Source organism: Pholcus phalangioides, unplaced genomic scaffold (assembly GCF_987345545.1).
Source record: "Pholcus phalangioides strain wild (caught in Gottingen) unplaced genomic scaffold, Ppha-v1.0 ptg000014l_1, whole genome shotgun sequence".
Classification (NCBI taxonomy): Eukaryota; Metazoa; Arthropoda; class Arachnida; order Araneae; family Pholcidae; genus Pholcus; species Pholcus phalangioides.
This window is the reverse complement of record NW_028301607.1, coordinates 3,411,878-3,436,759: the sequence shown is the minus strand read 5'-3', so window position 1 is coordinate 3,436,759 and position 24,882 is coordinate 3,411,878. Positions and strand designations below refer to the sequence as shown.

The following is a 24,882-nucleotide window of genomic DNA, read 5'->3' as shown; positions in this document are numbered from 1 at the left end:
TTTCAATGAATGCCTTCAATGACATCTGTGAACTTCTGGAGCTTCTGGTTCAAAAATTTGAATTTTTGCAAGAAGTGATTTTTTTGGACGTTTGAGTTTAAGAAATTTATAGGTTTGGTAGTGTTTTGCCATCAGTAAGAATTCAAAATGAACTACTTTAAAAGGTTTTTTCTTTGACCTTTGAAAACTTTATAGAATAATAAGCAAGGACTCTCGATGCTTTTTTAATGCATGGGCCCCCTTGGATGCATAGAAGGGTCTCCTGATTATTTGAGGACCAGCAGAATGATTTATGATTTTCTCAAGAGCAAATATGTAAATTAGTAGGCTTTGAATTTCAACCAGATAGGAACAACTGAACATGACTTGCTTGGGATGCCCACGTCGCTCTTAAAGATAGCCCTAAAGTCAATACTTTGGCGCAAGGTTGTAGTCTCGTCAGTCTACTAAGAGGCATATCATGAACCAAGAGCTTTGACTATAACTATCACCAGAAGAAAAGCTTCTACACAAGAACTCGGGCATATACTTTAACTGAAATAACCATGATGCAAATCATTGTAAATCATAGGGTGTTTATCTGAGTTGGTGGTGAATATCTCCTGAGTATGAAATCAGGCATCTATCCTTAATGGTTTAAGTGAGCACTATGAACCCCCCCCCCCACAAAGGATAGGGCTGGCAGGGCACGGGACAAACCTCATTGTTTGTTATTTTTCTTCACTATAAATTCACTATAGAACAGGCCCTACCAAAGATATCTATGTCAGGGAACTAGCTCCAGGATGGAGGAGGGAATGATGAGCACCGAGATGCTCGCAGTAAAAATGGAAAATTTTATTCTCAAATGAAATGAGCCCTTTAACTTTTTTTTCAGATGGGGCATACTGTCTTTTATTTCACCTGCACAGACCTGTTTCTCTGCTCACAGAATTTTGATATCTGTGTGAAATGGCAAAATAACATGTTGCCTCGTAGAATACAGGCAATTTTTTCTGTGCAGCAAAAACCTCTGAGTACATGGAGACATTCTCAGACTCGAAGCATCCATATATTTTCTAAACTTTTTTAGCATGAAAAAATGGTACCTTCTCAGGCACTTCTGGCCATAACCAATGAACAGGTAGAAATAAAATTTCATCAGCAAAAAAATATGCCTTCTAGAAAATATCGAAAACAGTACAGTGTTATATTACGTGTCATAAAGACATAAATGAACTAGAACCCCTTCCGCCATGTAACACATAAAACCATTGCAATTCTTCGATTGAAATTAGCAACAAAATTTTGATCAGTGCGTTGCATGAAAAAAATAGTATGAAGTGATGTTCGTTAATATTTCAAAAGCAATAATATTAGTTAAATTGTCAAATTAGCCTCAAAATATTTTAACAGTTGTTATTTGTGTGGGGTAAAACAACATTAGTAAAACTCACAAAAAGTAACTGTCCTTGGCTTCCATATTTTTTTATTACAATCACAGAAAGCCTAAGATGACTGCACTTTGCAAGTTTTACTAACGTCGTTTTACCACAAAAAAGTTACAACTGTTAAAATTTCATGGCAAACTTGATAGTTCAACGAATATTATTGCTTATAGAATATTAACTAACATCAGATATTGTTTTTTTCATGCGGCACATTAATCAAAATCTCGTAGGGCTGATTTTAATCGAATTTTAAAAGTTTTATTTGATAGGTGGTGGTTTTTTTAAGGGGATTCCAGTGATTGATGTTTCTCACATGTAATACAGGGTGATTCTAAATTCATGGGACAAACTTTGAGAGGTGATATAAGACTCCTAAAAAAGGATTTCTGATCATAGAATGAGCGGTCAAATCGCAATAGCAAAGGCAGTAGGGAGGGGTTGTTTTTAGATAGTGCACAACAGCACATCACCAAAAAACAAATATGTTTTTCCGAAGGATTTGCTGTGTCACGTGCCATCAACCATTTGAAGGTTCATCTACATCTTCAGACTGGATTGGAGTTTGTTTTTTATTGGTGCAAGGACCATCAAGGTTATGCTGTGCTAAACAATGATCAAGCGGTACAGTGACTCGTGATAGAATTTGCATTACCCAAGTTGCACCATGAGAAGACTTACCCCATTACAATATCCTGCACCCTGGCATTTTGCGTAAAATCAGCCTTTATGGGGGGGGGGGGGGGAGGACGGCAGATTGGGTTTGGGGAGCAAAAGGAATCTCTCCCAATAAAATAACGTATAAATAGGGAAAATTTATCTTTATGGTATGCGTGTGTAGGCTGTATAACATGGAGAGTCAAGATTTCAAAAAATAGGAAATGAGGAGAGTGATTCTTGGATTTTCAATAAATAAATTTAGTCTTTGGATTCCAGATAAATACTAATTTATGTAATTTTTGTCATAAAAAAAGTCCAAAAGCGCATTTGTGATACTTAAGATTTTTTTTTCAAATAATGTTTAGTAAATTTTATGTAGAATTTTAATGTGTTATATATAAATGTGTGCTAAATAGCTCAATTAAACCTTTGAAGGGCAGACATTTTTCCAAAAACCCATGGGAAAAAATTTCAATAGGTGCACCCACTATCAGACCATCGTCCTCCTTCAAAGAAGAGTTATTATATTGATTCAATATATCTCATCAGGACATTTTTATTTAGGAAATTCTCTCACAACATCTTAAATCATCAACGTTACACCCCCTCTCCCCAGGGAGTTGTGACCAACACTTCGGAAACCACTGTAGCAAGGTAATAGAGGTGAGGAAAGAAAACTCTTTTGAGATAGTCATATCTTAAGAGCGGCAAAATATTATTTGCCTCAGGCAGCAAAATTCCTGGGACCGGCTATGCCATCACACATCTATAAAATTTTCTGTGTAGTAAATGGTTTTCCATTTAGAATAAGTCTGAAAAAATAGGAGCATTTCACATGCTAGTGCTAAGTATTGGACAGATAAAAAAAAAAGTTAAAAAAATTGGGATAGGCTGTAATAACATGGCTGTAATAGTTTTGACGTGAATACATTCTTTGTGACTACCTTTGCATGGCAGATATTGACATAATGAAATTGGTATCATCTGATTTGTTTTTGAAATACAGACAATTGAAATTACAGACAATACCAATGTTTTCTATTTGTGCTGCAAACTTCTTGAGATTTTGAATTCATGAAATGATTTTGTTACAAATGGAGGATGTGGGTCTGGTGTCACGACTGGAAGACCTATTAAAACCAGAGTGTTGTCACTGGTTTTGTCGCAAAGATATCAGATGACACCATTTTCTCCAACAGTTGACACTTGATTTTACGAACCTTAAATTCATGAACTGCACAGTTTTACAAACTAATCTTCTGGTCCCAAACAATGAATTATTCTTTTAAATTGCTTTCCCATTTAGGAACATCAGATTTTACAAATCATTTTTTCCTATCTGTGCGAGTTTGTAAAAATGAGCATAGACTGCATTTGCGTTGAGAACCTACTGAGATATAGTAAAATGATATCGTTACGAAAGCAGGCATGTTCAGACCAATAAAGGTATTAAACCCAAAGTGCTATCATCGGATTTGTCTCACAAATGCCTATCAGATGACACCAATGGATTTTATTTATGTTGCTAACTTCCCAAGGTATAGCATAAAACAATTTAATTATGAATGTGGGCCATGGGCCTGGTATCCAAACCAGAGAGGTATTAAAACTGAAGTGGTATCAATGGATTTGTGTCAAACAAGGTCTACCCACAGATATAAAAAATACTGATGTTTTCTGAATATTTCTTGAGATATGAGTGTTTAAATGATTTCATTACGCAACTTTTTGCAAATGCACCCAGTATTGTCAGATGATTTAAAAGATGTATTCACGTCGAAAATTGATGGTGTGATTTTTGCACATGCTGGGGTCTTTTATAGCAAATACTGGGTTTTATTTTTCAGACCATATAAAAAAAATATATATATGAATGAATAAATATGAACTTTAGAGGCCTAGAAATTCCCACAACATTAGCAAATGCACAGTAATAAGAAAATCAGAATGATGTAAATTTTACCAACTTTGGTAAATGACAGCGATTTATATAAAACTAAGTATGGGGCATACCCTAAATGTCTTGATAGGAGGTGGAATTTCCTCTCCTTCCACAAGTATTCTGTTCTTCCGTCTCACTCTAACGTGTCGCTTTGCTGGCATTTCCAAAATATAACGAGGTGGCCTCCATCTACATACCCAAGAGACATGGAGAAATGATTCAGATAACTAAAAACAGTACAGTATTTGCTGTGAAATCCATCAAAAGACTTTACAGTAAAATGAAAATAAACTATTCAATGCTTTTGTAAATTTTCACACATAATCCAAAATTTTTTCTATCTGGTTCATTGCAAGGGTGAAAAATGTATCATGGAAAAATACAACTATGCACATGAATATAGCCATTCAGTGTTAATGAGTTTACTTGAAAAGTTATAACTTATAAAATATTTTAGTACAGGTGAACGATCACTCTATGCTGCATGTGTGTGTGTGTGGCTATGCATAATTAAAAGATGCTCCTAGACATAACAAATCCTTATATACACCATTGCTGTATATGACATATTGTGCACAGAAAAAAAAAGTCTTTGTAGATTCAAAAAAAAAAAGAATCAGAGGGAATGTAGGTATTGGTTTATCTTATCAACACCATTGTGTGCAGCATGATAAGTTTTGTGCATGGTCAATTGATTTTCGAAATCAGAGTGACAGTCATTTTTCTTTCTTTCATGTGGATTCTTTTGTTGTATTTGATATCATATAGTATCAATATTGACTTTATATTTATATAAAGTCAATTTAAAAAATTTCACTACCAAACTATGCTCATATTCTGTGTCATGCAGGACAAATTTGGACAATCTCTAAAGCATGTATCCCGGCAAAATCCTCTACTTTCTTTTATGCTTTGACATGGGAAATAAGCGTGAAATGTACGAGAAGATTATTTGACGTACGAAAGATTTGTACTAAAGTATTTTGCAGAAATAAAATAGGCAGCAAATCATCAATGTAATGAAGAAGAATATCAATTTAGCCAATATAGAAAAACTAGTTCAGAGAAATTATCGCATCAAAAACCAGTTCATTTTATTCATGAGAAAAACCACATAAAATTGGACATTTTCTTTAAAACAGGTGAACATCCGCAAAAGTGAATCAGGCAGAAATTAAAAATCAATTCTAAAAAAAACCACAAAGACTACAAACCCTGTTTTCAGCGGATTCTGATATTGGATGCCCTTCGCCAATTCTGCAACACCCATCAAAGCTGTCGAGAAATTAAATTACAAGTTAGACTTGTAGCTATAATTATAGCATTTGTTCACAATGTATGTTAAAAAAAATTTTAATTCACAGATAAATGTAATTAATTATCAATGTTGATAAATTATACTGAATACACATTACATAATCATTATTGAGTTTAAATGTGTCATAAGTATAATATGCAAAGTATGTTGATAAAAATTTAAAATTGCTAAAGAGACATAAAATCAACAGGAACAAAATTTTTAACAGCTATTATATTACCTGGTGTTAAAAAACGAATCTGTGGGGTAGTTATTACTATGTAAAACAAAATTTTAGTTTGACTTGAAAGCCTATTTACATATATCATTTCAGTCTAAATTCAGTCTGGGATGCATCTAAAACATAAGAATCAGGTTCTTCACTGCTCCCGATTAGTGTTAGTGAATTTAAGCTAATAGAGGGAAGAAGAATATTTTTTTAACTGAGATGAGACCGATCTGTCGAAATGAAGATGGGCCATGATTGATTTTTGAAAATAGGCAAACATAGAAAAGAATAGTCTGTCAAAATACATAGAATGCCCAGTAAATATCCAGACTTGATCCCAACAACCTGGATAATGAAGATACCAAGTTCAGTAACTGTATTCTAAAGTGAATAATGCATGGCAGCTGCTTTACCGCACACCAACTCCAGTAATATTGCCACACAGGAATTTCCTACCACTGGAGTTGGTTGGGATATGAAAGGGCATCTGGGTGGTCGTCCCAGGCTCAGTAGGTAAAGAACTTGTTTTCTATATTCTTCTCCCGGTTCGAACCTGTGGACTCTGACATGGAAACTCTCATGCTGGAAGACGAACATCTCACCACTACACCACTCGGGTGTGCAACACATGACTGGACACCAGATGATAGGAGTTATTGACGTTAGCTCTATAGGTAGGAACATTAGAAGAGTTAAATCTGTGTGGGCTAAGCTTGAGCTTTATACATGAAATTGATTTTTAAATCAATTCTGGAGGTGCTCAGGCACGTTAGAATTACCAATAGCCGATAACATGCTGATATTAACAATAGCAGGTAGCCTATCTAGACCAGCGTTCTTCAATCTTTTTACCCTGTGGACAGGTGAAAATATAATTTTACTGACCAGCAAAAATTAGATAGGCAATTTATGGACCTGCTGATGGACCAGGCAAATAAAAACCAACATAAAAATTTATTTTACTTATTAAATCTGAAATTATGTAGCAACTACATGAATTGGGCAAAATGTTTCACGGAATGGCAGGCAAATCCCCATGGACCGGCAGTTGAAGACGACTGGCCTAGACTGTTTTCAGTTGGTAAGATAACTCACATGCTTCCCAATATTCTGACGGCTACAGCAAACACAGAACCCCAGACTCTGATGACACTAATCATCTGCTTTCTTGTAATGTGTTACTTTAGATGGCATCTGACTATTTTATTTTAACACACGAGCAGGTTGTGTGATCATGGAATTTCTAGTAAAAGGAGGTTTTTTAACCTGCTGTGATTCGGGGTTGACTATTTGTGACTGAACAACAAACTGAGTGTAGCATAGTCATTGGTGTTTGAATAATGTATACAGTATACACTATTGTGAATATATTGGGGAAAGAGGGGGAGTATCAGTGTTTTGAGACCACAAGGGTTGTGTAGATTGATTGAGACTGAAAGTTAAATACTACTATATGCTGACTTCTAATTAAGTTTGAAGAGCAGCGACAAGAAAAATTAACAATTGTACATTACAATATGATAATAAGAAACACTATACAAGTCACAAAAACCTGCAACCAGTTTTTGACGGCTCGCAACAAGAGGTACTGCCGCAAATTACTTACCGCACGTCACTAATTGGGCTGCTTATTACTTAAATGTGCATGCATCGTGTGCATATTCCTCTGCGGAATTTCTAAAAAATTGGCATATGCTGGAATGTGTGTTCTGAGGTGTATGTACCACCCTCTAAGGTATTTATTTTGTGAGAGATGTGCTTGTTTAGTGTTCTGCTGGTACTACCATCTGCTTCCCACATTTAAAAGTGAAAATTACAGTTTGGCAGCTGTCCACATTATTGTGTTGAAGGTCTATCTGTTTCTCTACACAGAGTATCTTATTGGATTGCAATAAGACTCTCTGCAAACACTGATTGGACTTTTGGCCTAGCTGGATATTTAGTGATTTTAATCTTTTGGCTCCTTTAAGAAGCATCTTTGAACCACAACTTGCCATGGATAACAAAGTGATCCAGGCAGTTCTCCAATGTTCCCTGGACTAGTCAAAACAGATTTTTATGTTGTCAAAATAATAAACCTTGTAGCCACACGATATAAATTGTGTAACAGAAACAGGAGGATAGGAATCAAAGAGCAAAAGGTTAACAACAGGTTATCTCAAATTTTTTGCTCATGCTTATCTAAAAGGTTGGATGAATGCCTTTCATAGTTCCTCACAAAAAAAAACAACAAAAAAAAAAAACACACATTTTCATATTTCAATACTAAAAACTTAAAAGTTTGAAACTCATATATTGATTTAAAAACATGTGATGTAATGATTCCAAACCTCTCTTCTCAGCAACACTTTCGAGTATCTTTTCTTCTTCCTTCAACTGCTTCTCTAAAGCACTCTCTTTCCGAGCTGAAAAAGAAAATAAATGATTGAAACATATTGTAATACATAAAATACAGCTGTATAGCCGTACTTATTAACTAAAATTTCCGATATTTTTTAAGAAATTTCGATCTTTCATCAAGATTTTATACAATTTTGTATATGATATAATATACACTGCCTGACATCATCAAATGCATCTCCTGATCCAAAACCATATGGGAAAACAGCAAACCCAGATGCTGCACGCACGCGCACGCACACAAACTCCCTATCAAACCTACCCTATCACTGGTAGGACAAGACAGGCACAACTATGAATTGAGTACCATCGTTTAGGAGTTTGAGAGACATGCAATCCTTTTTAATTCACCCTGGTCTGCCTTATCTATATAATACAGATCTAAACACCATAAGGCGCCCAGCGAGGTACGCAGATGAGGGTAAGGGGGGGAAGTGGCTATCAGACAGATACCCCAATCATTTCTGAGTGACACAAGGCCTGTGACTTATGACTTAATTATGAAATAACAATTTTGGGGTATTATCAGTACTATCAGCCACTTATGTCTAGTGTATATCACGGGCACTTTAACAGAAAACTGCTATATCATTGAAGTGCTGCAGCCTCATCCTTTTCTGTATCTTCAGAGCATCACAAACTCTGTTTCTTAACAACCCATCTTATCTTCTGCTTTGTAAAGTGCTTCCTTGGAAAGCCTTAACTCTTATCAAACCAGCATTTATGGGGGAAGATTTGGCATCAATTGAATATCTTCCCATGAAAAAAACATAACCTAAGGAGTGAGTAACATAAAAAGGTGTGTGATGTGACATAATCGCAGAGGGTGTGTGTAATCAAGGATGCAGAGTATGATTCTGCCCACACGCCTTCCTATACACCAAATTGAACATTTGTCTTCTCTTGATTGCTTATTTAACCATTACAGAGAGGGGAGCCAAAATTCATACTTGCGTGATGCAGACCCTAGTTGCGACTCTGATTACGGAACATAAATTATTAAAATGTGATTCATGATATCAATAACAAATGAAAATCAATCAACAAAATTTGTTGATGCAATAATTCTTTTAATATATCTTTTTTTTTTCTCCAAACCTTCAGCTTTTTTTTTCAGCTCATTGTGTTGGTCGAGCAAACTGACGTTGGACTTCCGTCCGAAATCATCTTCGCATCTACTGTCATCTTTATCTGATGAAGAGATATCTCTTTCCTCCTCCTGAGTTGCGACACAGAGTCGTCCGAGTTTCTCGAGCTGAAAAAAATGAAAGTAACGGACACTTAGCGTATTATAACTGATGCAACAACAGATATCGGTTTTTAAAAATAAGTAACACAGCCTTCTATTATTATTATTTTTAAATATCTAACTAATACAAATGTTTGCAGGACTTACTCTTTGTTTGCGCCTTTCCTTCAAAGACACATACGGAACATAATCGTCCTCATCACTACTCTGTTTTTCTTCTTCATCTCTACGATACTTCTGTAAGATTTAACGAAACAATAGAATATTATCATACTTAAGTAAAATGGACAACAAAAATAAATTAGTATTTGCTAAAAAAACGCTCATTTTGAAAATTATATTCGTAATTTAATCACCAAGATAATTATAAACTCCTTAACCACACACCTGGTAGTTGTATGGTTATGGAGATAGCTCACGACTGTGTAGGTCTGGATTCGAATCCCGGTTTGGGCATGGATGTCTACTAACACTAACAAATTCCCTGGACAGATCGTAAAAATCTCTTGGGAACATAGGCACATGCAGAATTTTCTCATGGAGAGGGTTTTCACAAATATTTTTCTTCTGAAGGAGGGGTTTTTACGTATTTTCCTGCAAAATAACACACTAATCTCTCCTTTGCATATGCCAATGCTTGGGAATATGTGATCATGATTTACTAAAAAAAATAATTACTTGATTGCAGCAGCCTTGGACAAATTCCAGGTCACCATGGCAACTGAAAAATCATCAATGGGGAGGGTCTGAGCTTTTATGAGTATGTGTGATGACTAAATTGGAGTCTTAGAGCAATGCAAAATTTTCTGACTCTGAATTTAAGCATTTCTACCAGCATGGGAAAAGGTCACCAAGTCTTAAAAAAAAAGCCACCTAAAAACATTATTGGCCCTATTTTGGCCTTTCTTCTAAAAACATGTTTGAGGTGAAAACGGAGTTTAGTTACCCTTATTCTGTGCTAAGTTTGCGACAAGATCTCGGGTTGGAACCCTTATACAACCTGACACATAACGTAGGGAAATAAAAACAGTTTTTTCACAGCTCACCTGTTTTTCCCCCTCTTTTATATCCTAGTTTCTCCACACAGCACAGTAATAATCCATGTTATACAGGGTGATTTTGATTAAAGTTCTTGTGCAGTATGAGCAGTTTTTCTCAAAAAATGCTTATCCGAATGCAGCCAATTTTTTAGGATATCTCAATGAAATTTGTGGAATATGGGAGATTAGTGAAATAAATAAAAGTTGAATTTTCGACCGCCGGGTGAAAAAGTGGAACTTTTTTAAACTTTCTTTTTTCCCGATAAGTATGTATACCAAGTTTCAATGGTATGGGTGCTACATTGGTCAGAGCAGTGTCAATATACCGAGACTACTCAGACCTATGTAACGTCCGTTTTGGTAGAAATTACCAACGTATTCCATTGAAACTTGGTATATGCTCTATATGGACCATGGGATATGTAAAAATGCCATAAAAAGCGCCACTTTTTGACCTGGTGGTCGAAAATTGAACTATTTTTTTAATTCTGTAAACCTCCCTCCTATGGTCTGCTTAAGCTATCCTAAAAATTTGGCTGTATTCGGATAGGTAGTTTTCAAGAAAAACTGTAAAACCAAAAGAACTGTAGTTATAATCACCCTGTATATCGGAATAATCCAAAGGGCATCCCCATGTGCTTTATATCCATGGAATTGAAGGGACGGTGCAAAACACACTGGTACTACCCAATCCAGAAAAAAAATCATGAAAATGTAACATGAAATTTACCGGGAAAAATAAATTCCACAGGGCTACAAAGTTTGAATTCAGTTGTGAAGCCTCTGCCCAACAGAAGCAGTTCAACAACTCAAAAAAATAGGGGAAAAATTGATGCTGAAATGCAACTGTGAGCAGAATATGCCGCAGGCAACACCACTGGGCGGCGAAAGCAAAATGACACAAAGTTCAACAAGACAATAGTGCAGAAACGTTTCATCCAATCGCTAACATATCTGCATGCAAATGAGGCATAAAAGAGGAAACATAGTAAAATTACTATAGCTACAACGGTAGAAGTAATTTCGCTTTTATTTTGTCATGACAGCTCTTGATTCCCATAGCCTCGAATATAAATATTAAAAAATGAATAAGAAATGCAGTAGCCTACCGCAATGAAAATGTATTAGAATATTTGTGAATCAATAAACGATATCAGGGTCCTGCTTAGAGAACCATTATTAACATCTTGATGCACCTAAACCATATTTAGATTAAATCAGAAAAAACATTATTCATATCACATCAGTATTATTGTTGTTTTTATTATGACCATATTATTTCGCTAAGTAGGTTTAAAGCCTTTGTAGATAAACAAGAAAGTAAAACTCCGTCCGGGGTGGGGGGCAAGCACAGAGAAAATAAATGTGACCAAGGTGTCACATGTTGCGACTTTCTGAAAGGCATCCAAACTCCATGCCATCCTTGACAATGAGAAATTTTAAAAAAGCCAAAGCGCCAAGGCAATCTATTGGCAGAAAAAAAGATTGATTTGGCACACAACCTTGCTTTTCAAATCTTAACCAATAATTCCCACTTGCTCATAAAGAAATCGGGCTAGTTGAAAAGTACGATTGTTTGAATGAATGGTTAAGTTTTGGGATTAGTGATTACTGTATTTTGCCAAATCTAGAATGGTACCGTATTCAGTGAGCATTCCTGTCAATGAAGCCTAGCTTTAGGGAAATATTAAAACCCAAGACAAAAATTTGCAACAACTGTAACGAAAACTAAGATGCTGGTGAAGAACGATGAGCTGGGTCAATTCCCAATATACGGTATACCTTTTTGTCACCAAGCTTTGAAAATGCTGAAACAACGATATGTCGCTAACACCATCCTCTCCGGCACATTATTAAACATTATTGGGTATTTCTATAGTCACACCGGTAACCCTAGCAAATAACGCGAAACCAGGCTTGGCGATAAAAACATGTCAAGCTACAGTATACCGTATATTGGGAATTCACCCCCAAAGCGCCAACCAAGATAATCTATTGACGAAAAAATTTAAATATGGCGGAATCCTTGTTTTCAAAATCTCAGCCAAAAATGTGCCCCACTTGCCCACGAAGAAAGTGGGGCTCCTAATTGAAGAGTACGAGCGTTTCAATGAGTGTTTTTTTTAGGCGGGGGATTAGTGATTGCTGTAGGCCATTTAGGGGAATGTTGAAATCTGAGAAATACTACTGGGGGGGGGGGGGTCTGAAGGACATCTTGGGGAGGATTACCCGGGGCAAAGTGATTTTTCTGAGGGGTCCCTACCAGGAAAGGCATGTTTAATCAAGCAAATTATAATTAAATCTAATTTTTATGAAGCACCCCCCCCCCTCCCGTCGAGCGCATGTGTTGAGACAGCACTGCCACGCTATGACGACATTAATTTATATTACTAATTATAATAAAAAGGCCTCGGCTGTACGTAAAATTGTCAAGTGATTTGTTTAAATTTAATTAATTTAGGCCTAAAAATAAAAATTGAAGATTCAATAGAACATTATTTACCTTATATCTAGGCTCTGAGGACGAACTCGGTCCTTTCTCCATGATTTCTTTTTTCACACTAGCAGAGAAATAGAAACACAGACGGCTTTGACTCCAGGTTTTCAGAATATATAGACGACTGTGATCGGCTTTTTGACTTTCGAAGTGAGAAAGTTTTGAAGTTATCAACGTGACCATATTATTCGTATTTTACGGTATATCTCAATTCGATTGGTGTGACATCTAGAAACAATGTCATGCGCTTTCCAAAGAATTTTACTGTGCCTAATTTGTGATTTACACATGACGATATGATCCATATCTTGCAGGACATTCCCGTAGTTTTGGCCCCACACATCCCAATTTTTTTTTTTGTGAAAACGTCCCGTAATTTTCTGTATTTTCAATGAAGCAATGGTTTAATTTTCGTTTTTTACTGAAATAAAGGATTAAAATTAATTATATCACTAAATATTCATCATGTATATTCGTAAGGTTAACTTTTTTTTCTCTTGAATTCATTACGATTTGAAATGATATGCGGCATTCCAGCGCATCTAGAGGTTTTACGGGAATTTTAGCAATTATTGACAACCCCACTCACTTTTAGCATCTTTTTAGTGAGACTTGGCGATATATTGTATTTTCTCTTTTTTTCGTTTGCTTTCTAAACAATAGCAGCAGTGGATGGCGTGGGGGGAGGGCTATTTTTCTGTTTTGATACATTAATGAAGTTCTCAAATTCCTGGATAGGGGCCATTCAAGTATTACGTAAGCAGATTTTCAGCCATTTTTGATCCCCTCCCCCGTCAGCAATTATTCGTCACAGCTTAGAATATTTCATATCTTCAAAAATGAGTGGTTGATGACGTAAGCAGGGGGGCGCGGTAACCCAGGTCGATAAGATACTCGTCTAAAGTACCAAAGGATGTTTAGAGGTGTCGCGAGTTCGATACCCGGTTCGTCCTTGTCAGAAAACTTTCCTGACACAGGGGTACAACAGAAACGGCGACATGACCGCAGAAAAAATTGCTACCGCAGGGAGTCCTCCCGTCGAGGGGTTACCGCACCAACCTCTCGATGAGTATAAAAAACAAGCCTGCCGTTCGGAATCGGCATTAAATTGTAGGTCCCGGTCTCATTAGCCCTCGTGGGCAGAAAATGACCGTGGTACGACGAAAATGATCAAATGATGGCGTAAGCAACCTTGAAACACCCCCCCCCCCGATGCTGACGTAATACTTGAATGACCCCATAGATGGAAGAACCGTACATTATAACCTCAGAAATTTCGTAGAACAATGTATACAACGAATTCGTACATTCACGGCCGACTCAATTTAAAGACTTCGGAGCTACAGATCACGTGACTATATATTGGTGCGATCCGCGAGCATGGCCGAGTCGGTGGTCGTCACGTGACTTCCGTGCTGGGGATGAACGTAAAGAATACATTTCCTATATCGGACGAATATAGGCACGCGATCCGTCTTCGTTGGACATGTCGAATTTATGTTGTAAGAACTGTGCTTGTTTCGTGTTCTTGCTCGTGCTGCAATCTCTTCCATATTTTGACGTAAAGATGGTAGATGGTTGAATTTTCATGTTAGCACCTTGTTTAGGCCCTGTCTGCTCTTTGCGGGGAGACTTTTTTGAATGAAAGACAGGTTCGCGTTCACGCCTCGAAATTGGAAACCATCAGTCGGTGCAGGAGCCATAGTATTTTGTGACTTGGACTTCAAATTATATTAATACTAGGGGCTGTCCCTATTTACCCGGGGGAAACATACAAAATTTGGGATCTCAACACACATGCAAAATTTCCAATTGTCACCAAAAACGATGCCAAAAACCAAACAGCCAATTATAACATAAATCTCTCAAAAAATGACCAAATGGCGGTAAATCAAGCGCCCATAGGAGATGGACTTGAGGAGGGCACAATACGATGTCAAAATGAAAAAAACCACAGAATGATAAAAATTAATATCTCAGAATAAATCGACTTTATTCATCTTTTTTAAACGTACACATGAAACACAATCGACTAAAACAACGAACATCAAAAAAGAAAGTCAAAAGATTAACAGGTCAATATATTTTTTTTTCTTCTTCACGAGAAATAATTATTCATCGGAAAATCATATCCATAAAAAACAAAAGATGGCGCCTTCAGTAAAGCACTTCATTTTAGTGTCTCTATAAATCACATAATGCGAATAGATTTCTAAAAAAATAATATAATTGAATCTTTAAATTTCGATAAAAAATATTTCTGCTAATTTTCTTTTTTTATTCTTTATGTTATTTAAAAGTATTTGCGTCTTTCCGGATGGGCCAAAAGGGCCTGTGTGGTTGACTCTTTAAAAAGGCCCTTTCTATATTAAAAATCAGAAACGCGGGTGACGTGGCCTTTAAAATACACACTAAAGCAATTACCGTTAAAAAATATCTGTGTCCACAGATTTCAACATCTAACAGTGCTCCTTTGATCAAACTTTGTCATTTCCCCATGACTGTCAAATCACGCACATCCTTCCGCCAACAAATTAAAAACTGACCTCCAGCTGGACATGGCTCAGCTGAGGCATTCAATTCCACCTCAGCAGAACCGAAGTCCAATTCGCTTACTGAAGTCGACGCGCGCGAACTCCTTGATAACATTTCGCTCCCTGCCAACTACCTCCGATTATCTTAACTATTTTGATCCGAAACGTACCCAGACGTAGGTAGCCATGGTCCCTACACGAAAAACGTTTACAAGGCTCTCAAAAAAAGCCTAACCTTATAAATAAAAAAAAAATTCTACTAAAAATGGGTTCAGCCGTACAAACCCGGCCTACGTAAACTTTTAAAAGATAACTTGGCCCTGGACTCAACCCACTAGGCACTTTGTCTTCAAAAATAATTAATTTACCGGGTATCTCTCAAATACGATTAAAACAGTAAAAAATATATAATTGGTGTAGAAAAAGTAAACAATTTGCTTCTCGTAATTGTAAAATTTCTCGCCATAGAAATCACAAATTTCATTAAAAATTAAATTCCATTAGAAAGGGAAATGTACATAATTTTTTGAATACAGTAGTAATTTGGAGCCTGCAAATAGAAAAGGAATAATTAAGCTAGGCAAGGGTAAAATCATACTCAACATTAGAGAGATAGAGACACATACAATCTATCACCATGTCGCGCAGTGAATACGCACACGACGTATACACTTCACATTAACAAACACACACACACATATATCGCAGTGTTTTTCGTCGATGAACATGCGTTTCGAAAGGAGACACGTCAAGTCGAAGAACTGTGGTTGAAAATATAGCGTCTTTTTTTTTTCTCTCGTAAAAACACCAAAAAAAAAAAAAAAAAAGCCATCCGATAAGTAGATGCTATAGCTGTACTTTTTTTAATTATTGCGTATGTTCCAACTTCCATTTACACGGCTCCTTTCCTATCTGTAATGTAAGAAATACACAGGTAACGTTAGATATACGAAGTGTATATACACGACACATGAATATTAATTTCACTAAAAACGGCACAAAACACTTCCGTTTAATAACAAAACATAACATGTAGCGTTCCCATGTGAATTTTTCTTCATGCTGAGTTAGTCCAACTTGTCAATTTTTCATGCTTCAAGCACCCCCCTCCCAAAAGTGGGAACTCGAAGTGTTTACCCCTTAGAAATGCGCGTAGGACAGCGGACGCCTGAAATGCGGCCCAGAACAAATACAGGGAGTCCCAGAGCTCTACCGCCGAAATGAGTTGGGACATACTACACGCCAAGACAATTTCTGCAATGAAACCCATGACCGTAAATGACCTTTTTGGTCAGCGCATATTGGCGCCAAGCGGGGGGGGGGGGGGAAATCCTCAGCAACCCTGCCAGGGGGGGGGGTTTCTCGTACATAATACTGTTAGAAGGGAAAAGATTTCTTTTTCGCCTCATTGTTCTTTGAAAGTTTTTTTTTTTTGTGATGTGAGCAAGGTTGCCATATTTTGGCAGCTTCTGAAGTGGGTTAATGCACGTATCCCCAGACTGAGGGTGGTTACAACCCTGGATTACATTGGAAAATTTGTCTTCACGTGTACTATAACTCCTCTCATTTTGGCGTTAGAGTTAAGGGCACCCCTCTACTGTTACTACTGATGGGCAGAGACGATCGGCTCGTGATTGGTCATTGACCTAGTTGAGGTTTGAAATTCGAACCGAACGTTAATCGTCCAATTAAGGCCTTTGAAAAACAAAATTATTCAAGTGGGGAAAGGCAACAAAAGCACTACTGCGCATAGTAATTTTATACATAGCGAGGCTGACTAGAGGCAGTGAAAAGCCCATAGTTCTGTACGCTGGTTCATGGCCAGTCCGATAAATTTAATCGAGGGCTGGGTGACATTAGATGTTGTATAAAAAGCAAACAAATAAAACAAAACTTTATTCGCAACATTTGCAATCCTATAATAACCAATTAAAAGCCTCATCCCAGGCCTTAAAAATCAAAATGGCAGTCCATCTTTTTTTTTTTTTCCGAGCACCACTTTTACAAAAACGTAAACTCAAAGGGGGGTATAGTCGAAACGTGACTACTGATGGGGTTGGCTCGCTTCGTCAGTTGCGTTCGGTGGTCTTGGAAGCCGGGTATGGCTTCAGTCTGACTGTGGGAAGGTGGTGTCACGGGCCCGACACCTTCGGCTGATAATGATGGGGTTGGCCCGCGGAGCCAGAGGTGGCCAGTGCTCTTGGAGGCCGGGCATGATCAGCTTGACTAGGGGTCATGGACGTGGGTGACATCTTCGGCTGCGCGACATTGACGGCGACAGACACTTTGTCCGAGGGTGATACTAGTTTCACCTTATCAGACTGCAGGTCCTTACCACTAGAACCGGAAGAGTTTAATGGCATGCTTAGTTCTAGATGGTCTCTACCGAGTTCCTCCTCGTCCTCTGTGAAATGCAGCTCGATACCCAGGTAATACAGCCAAGCGCCGATGATGCCTCCCAGGTGAGTCGGCACCAGACCTATCCACCAATAGTTGTTATGCCTGAAATTGAAATAAATGAAAACCACTAAAATAATGTTGAAAAAACAAAAAAAATTAACATTATCCTCTTTCAACATACATTTCCCGCAGAGAAGGTAAAATGCACATACTTGAATACGTCCAGCCCGTATCCGGCGACAGCAGTGAACAGTCTCGTGGAGAAGTCACGAGCGGGATTCAGCGGTGCCATGCAGTTGAACCCGAAGCACATGGCCAGGGCGCAAATCATGAAGCCCAGACATATGGGGTGGAGATAGGCCGGGATCTTGGAGTTCCTCTTGTCGATCACTGCCAAGGCCGTGAAAGTGAGAAGACCCGTGCCCACAATCTGCAGGAGGAGGTAAAGAAATGATTAGTCATCTTCATGATTGCCTTAATGTAGTAGCATGTGCAGCACAACACGCACATGACGCGTCTGGATTTTCCGGGTTTCACGACTCAATTACACGATTGAAGGATGCATGTGTCTGCGTTTATTCTGTACAGCAAGAGTTCTTAACCTTTCTCAGCCATGACGCAAAATCAACAAGATCAGCTTTGCGACCCATGGGAAATGTTGTTTTTCCTTCGAAATCAGTGACGCAATAAGTGCATTTATAACAGACTGTGAATGCATTCGTACGACAAAAGTGGGAAGCCCCTGCGAATCCAGTTTTGGTCGTGATCCATAGCTCAAAAACCCTTGACTGTAAGAACATTCGTACGACCCTTCTCGGAAGCCTCCGGGAACCAAGTTTGTGTCGGTGACCCATAGCTCGCGAGTCCCTGGCTGATTTGTACTTCCATTTCGGAAACCTCTGCGAATCAAGTTTGAGTCATGACCCATAGATCGAGAATCTCTGGCTGTAAAAGGATTTGTACGACCCGCTTCGCAAGCTCCTTTGAACCAAGTTTTGGTGTGCGACCAAGTGAGTGAATGAGTTAGCGAGTGAACAACCTAGTAAGTTGTGAGTGAGTGAACTAGCAACCTCAGGTTTTACTCAGTCACTGATTTTCTCATTAGCTCATTTACCCCCCTCACATGCTCTTTCACTCACATTTTCTCACTTGGTCACTGAATTGCTTTATTTGCTTACTGTCTCACTCATTCATAGACTCACCTAATTGCGCATTCACTCCCTCATCCACACTTAATTACTCGTTCATTCATGTCAAACTTTGTCGGTGAATTTTCCCAGCGATGAATTTAATTTTTGTTGAATTTTTCGGCCATTACCAGGGAAGGGGGGCTCAGAAAAATCAATATGTCGGGGGAGGGGGGGGTTCCAAGATGCTCTTGAGCCGACCCTGCTCTTGGCTTTTTGGGCTAGTGCTATGTTCGTGGGAGCTCCCTTTGAACAAAGTGTTGCTCAAATCTTTGCCCGAATAGGCATTATTTTAGGATATATTCTTACAAAATGTTCAACTCGGAATTTTTTTGTCAATTTTTATTGATCCTAAAAATACTTGTTTTTCATTCTAAAAATATTTCCTTTATTAAATTCCTGAATTTTTATTCTGAAATTCGATTTTCTTTTTCCTTTCCGTTGATTCTTGAAGTTCCATCAATTCAAAAATAATTCCTAATTTTCATTCATTTTCATTTATGAACCATCTTATTTCAATTTTCAGTAATTGTAAAAATCATTTCTTCCCCAATTTCCGAATATTTGGTAATTCAGAATATTGGTAATTTGGTATGCAGAAATTATTTCTGATTTTCATCTCAATTCCGAAATCACTTCTGATTTTCATCTCAATTCCGAAATCACTTCTGATTTTCATATCAATTCTGACATCATTTCCAATTTTCATATCAATTCTGACATCATTTCCAATTTTCATATCAATTCTGACATCATTTCCAATTTTCATCAATTCTGACATCATTTCCAATTTTCATCAATTCTGACATCATTTCCAATTTTCATCAATTCTGACATCATTTCCAATTTTCATCAATTCTGACATTTCCAATTTTCATCAATTCTGACATCATTTCCAATTTTCATCAATTCTGACATCATTTCCAATTTTCATCAATTCTGACATCATTTCCAATTTTCATCAATTCTGACATCATTTCCAATTTTCATCAATTCTGACATTTCCAATTTTCATCAATTCTGACATCATTTCCAATTTTCATCAATTCTGACATTTCCAATTTTCATCAATTCTGACATCATTTCCAATTTTCATCAATTCTGACATCATTTCCAATTTTCATCAATTCTGACATCATTTCCAATTTTCATTTCTAAAATTATTTCTCATCGCTTCCTGATACTGCATTAATCACAAAAATTATTTCTCATCGCTTCTCGAATATTAATTAATTCTGAAATTATTTTTCTTGAAAATTCCAATTATTAATAAAATTATAAAAATCAACTCTCCCATTTTTTTTTTCAAATCAGAGCTAAGGAAGGTCCCGGAAAAAAATAACGAGGCCCGAGCAGGGCCGTCTCGAGAGCATCATAGGCCCCCCCGGACCAAGAAGTTTTACGAGGCCCAAACCTGACAAATCCTCGAAAATTTCAACCAGATCGCATTTTTGTGAGGCCCTCTTTTTTCAAAAGAGACATGCGTTAAGACGGCATTTTGGGCCCGAGCCTTCAAACTTATTAAGACGTCCCAATTAAAGGAAATCAACAAGGAAACGTTGATAACTCCAATTCTCTCTCTCCACCGAAATACCTACGCGACGACAACATCGACGACATGGATAATGTCGGGTTGGGAAAAATAGATCATCCAGAGTTAAATTTACTTTCAGTCACCGTCGGAGAAGCAGCACATCAACATGTTATATCAGGACGAACAGCGTCCGTAAGAATTGTCTTATATGCACATTTTTTTTTTTTTCAATTTTGCGACACTATCCCTCGGATGAACGACATCCGCGCGTCAAACCCCGCACGGATTGGCCTCCAACCAAGAGCACCGGCAAAACAACATGTTCAAAAGCTCAAAATCTCTCCACTTCAAGTCGAGTTCTATTTGAAAGTTGATCAAGTTTTGGCAAAATTTCTATTCTGGTTCTGGTCTGGAAGTCGAGTTTTTTTTGTCCATTCCACCCGCCTTGTCTATTCTTGTTAGATGGTCCCTGTGCTGGTTCCGTCCGACCACCCTCGCGAATTTAAAGACTTCATGTGAGAGCAGATGGGCGAAGGCACAAGGTGATGAGGAGAAAAAATAATTCTGAAATTATTTCTGTTTCATCACTTCCTGAATTTTTATTGACACTGAAATTCTGATTTTCATTAATTCTGAAATAATTTCCAATAATTCCTGAATTGTATTAGTTCTGGTTCTGAAATAATTTTGAATAATTCCTGAATTTTATTAATTCTGAAATAATTTTGAATAATTCCTGAATTTTATTAATTCTGAAATAATTTTGAATAATTCCTGAATTTTATTAATTCTGAAATAATTTTGAATAATTCCTGAATTTTATTAATTCTGAAATAAGTTTGAATAATTCCTGAATTTTATTAATTCTGAAATAATTTTGAATAATTCTTGAATTTTATTAATTCTGAAATAATTTTGAATAATTCCTGAATTGCATTAGTTGTGGTTCTGAAATAATTTCCGTTAATTCCTGAATTTTATTAATTCTGAAATCAATCCTCATCACTCGAATGTTCATTCTTTTTCCTCAAAAATTCCGAAATTTTCAACAACAAAAAAAAAAAAAAAGTGAAGGAGGTCAACGAGGAAACGTGATAACGCTAATTCTCTCTCCACCGAAATACACACGTGACGACAACGTCGACGACATGGATTATGTCGGGGTTCGGGAAAAATAGCTCATCCAGAGCTAAATTTACCTTCCCGTCATCGTCGGAGAAGAAGCTCATCAACACGTTATATCGGGGCCGAGAACAGCGCCGCTAAGAATTGTCTTACATGCGCAATTTTTTTTCTTATTCAATTTTCCGACACTATCCCTCGTATGCTCGACATTTACGTCAACCCCACACGGATTGGCCTCCAACCAAGAGCACCGGCAGAACAACATGTTTCAAGCGCAAACTTTTTTTTCTTTCACTTCATTTTCCTCCCCCCCCCCCAATCCATTCTTCCCGCCTTGTCTATTCTTGTGAGATGGTTCCCGTGCTGGGTTCCGTCCGCGACCACCCTCGCGAATTTAAAGACTTCATGTGAGAGAGCAGATAGACGCTGGCGCAAGGTGATGAGGAGGACATATCCGCGATTTGATCCCGCGCCAAGTGTTAGAGAAGTCATCATCAGCACGCGTTTTTCAATTCTTGCTTGGGGATGCACATTGGCTTCGGAAAAGCGGAAAGAAAAACTTCGCGAACGCAAAAAAGAGGGATTATGATTGGATCTTTCCTAACGGTTACGCAATTGGACGAATCTTTTTTGTATGATCTTGGGATGAAGGGCAGAACTCCCTTGAGAACTTTTCAAGGATTTTTCGGTCACAGCTACCTTACCTGACGTTAGTTCGGATCAGCTTGATGCGAGGACGATCCAGAGATTCTGATTCAGGGGTTGGCGAATCAAGAATTTACCTTCAGATAGCGTCGATGACAGTAAACGTTATTTAATGTGTCTGCTGTTTGGATGCGGGACCAGTGCCGTCTTAAGCCACGGCCCGGGGGCCTCACAAAAGTGAGATCTGGTTGAAATTTTCGATAATTTGTTTGGTAGGGCCTGAGAAAAATCAATTGGTCCGGGGGCCCACGATACTCTTAAGACGGCCCTATCCGGGACATTAAAATTTGTCCAGGGGTCGCGCAAATCATACAATGCGAACGAAACGATGAACCTCTCCGCTAATTATACGAAGTACATATGACTGGATACCAAGAGAAGATAATTTTCAAGAAAAGTCACATTCCTCTGTGGGGAATCGAACCGCTTACCTCGCACTTTCCGGGTGCGTGATCTACCATTAAGCAACAGAGGACAGACATTTTCTTTCCTAAGAACACTTTTGAGACTGTGTAGTAGACAGCCTCCTAACTCAGCAATAGCTAGCAACGAAAGTTTCGTGGCGAGTTGTTGAAGAGTTAAGCTTGTTGCGAGCTAAGGAACACAATGTTCTTAGGAAAGAAAATGTCTGTCCTCTGTTGCTTAACCGTAAAGCACGCACCCGGAAAGTGCGAGGTAAGTGGTTCGATTCCCTACAGAGGATGTGACTTTTCAATTATCTTTTCTTGGTATCCAGGCATCTGCACTTCACATACAGTGTGTACTGTTATGGTATTCACTAGAGCAGTGTTTCTTGAACTTTTTCCACCCATAGCTTCCTTTAGATCGTATATGCTTAACCCATGGCCCGCGGTGGCTCTTGGAGTCATCTGATGTGTGTCTACTGCTATATATAGCTCGCGACCTCAAATCTAGTTTTATAAAAATGAACTAAGCCGCACATTCCCAGATCACTCGATCTCCCAATTCAGTGAGGGTTCCTGGGGTGGGGAGTGCGTCTCTCCCCTGTGTGGGCCCTCGGTAAAAAAGGTAAAAAAAAAGATGTTCTGAAGAGCCTCTTGCTTTAGCTGGAAACAGCAGCTCACGTACTATCGCAACTCACGGTACATCATGTGATCATGTAGGATACCCCCCCCCCCCTTGACATTTTTAAGATGGCCTGGATCTATGCGGGACCATTTTAGCAGCATCAGGGGCCTCCTACCTTGCTGGGAGTACCTATATACAAATCTATTTAATACAAATACAAATACAAATACAACGCCACAACAGGCAAATTGCCCAACGAGGTGGCTGACTTAAGAACATCATGGATCCTCGAGCCATTTTTGGAGGCCCCTACCTACTACTGCTACACTCCAAATGCACCCCCCCACGGAACCCCCCAACGAATCGGTACATGCGGGAATGTGCGTGTACGTGTAGTGCAACCTGACGTAAAGTTTGTTTCTGTGTAATGTTTGTTATGTGTAGTGCTGCCATCTGCCACCAGTTTTTTTTCTAACTATGAGTGAAGTGTTATGATTGAATGATTTATCGTTGTAGGACTGTTGCTCTCTGTGGCGAGACTTTTTAACGGGGAGATCGGCTCGCATTTGCGCCTTGAAGTTGGGAACCACAGAAAACCAACTTCAGCCGACCACCACTGTGGGGTTCGAACCCGGATCCTCGCATCGCGAGTCCGTCACTGTAACCACTCGACCACCACAGCGGCAAAAAGAATTATTCGACTTGGATAAAAGAATTAGCATCAAATCTCATTATCGTAGGGCTCTCCTACTTCCTCAAGGTATCGGGCTGAGTCAGAGATCGCACATGGCGGTCTATGGACAGTTCCGCTTCATTGTGAAAGCAGTTACACTTTCTTCCACCATATTTTATTTGAAGATTTGAAGGTTTATTTTCTCACATCTGAAATTTTTTCTTGTGTCCCCCCAACAGCCTGTCACGGATCCCCCCTCCAACTCGATTTTCACCTGTGGCCCCGTTGGAGTATCTCAGGACCACGGGGAGGATATGTCCCCCCCAAGTTGAGAAACATTGTGTGCTCTAGAGAAATATAATGGAAACATTTTGATCTAAACTCACCTGATCCAGGAAGCAATTCCCGATCGAAACTTCCGATTCCACGTTTGGATACGTGGCCCAAATGAACGCCGTCTTCATTGTCCTTTCCGGGTCGTAATGGTTCAACGCATCTGTCATTGGATAGAGGGGGTCAGTACAACATCTGAAATTTTTTACACATGATTGATATGCAATATACATCAGGGGTGCTACAACCTCCGGCCCGCGAAGGGTCTTCATTCATCCCGTGAAAATTGCTCCGGGAGAAAAGTTTCAATACACACAACACGATAATGGACGTCGGGCGCTGGAAGGGCACCAAGATTGCTTTTTTGCGTATAAAACTGCTGGGTGGGGCACCAAAATGGTTCATGTGCCCCCGAGTAACAGAGTAAATTGCCGCTTCTAGTTGCAGCCCTGCGACCACAGACGGGTTGAAGGGGAAGAGCGAGGTGGAGAGGGCGACTGCCCTCTCCCTACAGAAAAAAATTCTCTGGGTGGTTATGTCATACTCCCCAAGTTTGTTGCGTCTTCTAACCAACCACCCCTCCGACAAAATTGAATTAATCCATCACCGCTGCCGAAAAAA

The 24,882-nt window shown here is 38.5% G+C and overlaps 2 protein-coding genes across 3 annotated transcripts in view; both read right to left on the bottom strand.

Annotated features, from left to right (window-relative positions):
* Nucleotides 1–12,833, bottom strand: part of abs (ATP-dependent RNA helicase abstrakt) — a 28,190-nt gene extending 15,357 nt beyond the window's left edge. The window contains exons 1-6 of the mRNA XM_089241545.1: nucleotides 12,748–12,833; nucleotides 9,352–9,441; nucleotides 9,054–9,210; nucleotides 7,886–7,960; nucleotides 5,244–5,304; nucleotides 4,101–4,218 (exon numbers count right to left, since the gene is read on the bottom strand). Coding sequence (XP_089097671.1) covers nucleotides 4,101–4,218; nucleotides 5,244–5,304; nucleotides 7,886–7,960; nucleotides 9,054–9,210; nucleotides 9,352–9,441; nucleotides 12,748–12,789 — 543 coding nt within the window. The 5' untranslated portion in view covers nucleotides 12,790–12,833. The remainder of the gene's footprint in view (nucleotides 1–4,100; nucleotides 4,219–5,243; nucleotides 5,305–7,885; nucleotides 7,961–9,053; nucleotides 9,211–9,351; nucleotides 9,442–12,747) is intronic.
* Nucleotides 12,834–14,715: 1,882 nt separating this feature from the next.
* The window catches only part of LOC149077937 (aquaporin-7-like), a 50,376-nt gene continuing 40,209 nt past the window's right edge, over nucleotides 14,716–24,882 (bottom strand). Inside the window, exons 4-7 of one of the 2 annotated variants that reach the window (XM_089241543.1) lie at nucleotides 24,315–24,424; nucleotides 17,888–18,105; nucleotides 17,611–17,777; nucleotides 14,716–16,187 (exon numbers count right to left, since the gene is read on the bottom strand). In XM_089241543.1, coding sequence (XP_089097669.1) covers nucleotides 16,168–16,187; nucleotides 17,611–17,777; nucleotides 17,888–18,105; nucleotides 24,315–24,424 — 515 coding nt within the window. In that variant the 3' untranslated portion in view covers nucleotides 14,716–16,167. The remainder of the gene's footprint in view (nucleotides 16,188–17,610; nucleotides 17,778–17,887; nucleotides 18,106–24,314; nucleotides 24,425–24,882) is intronic. The other variant, XM_089241544.1, reaches the window with a different exon arrangement.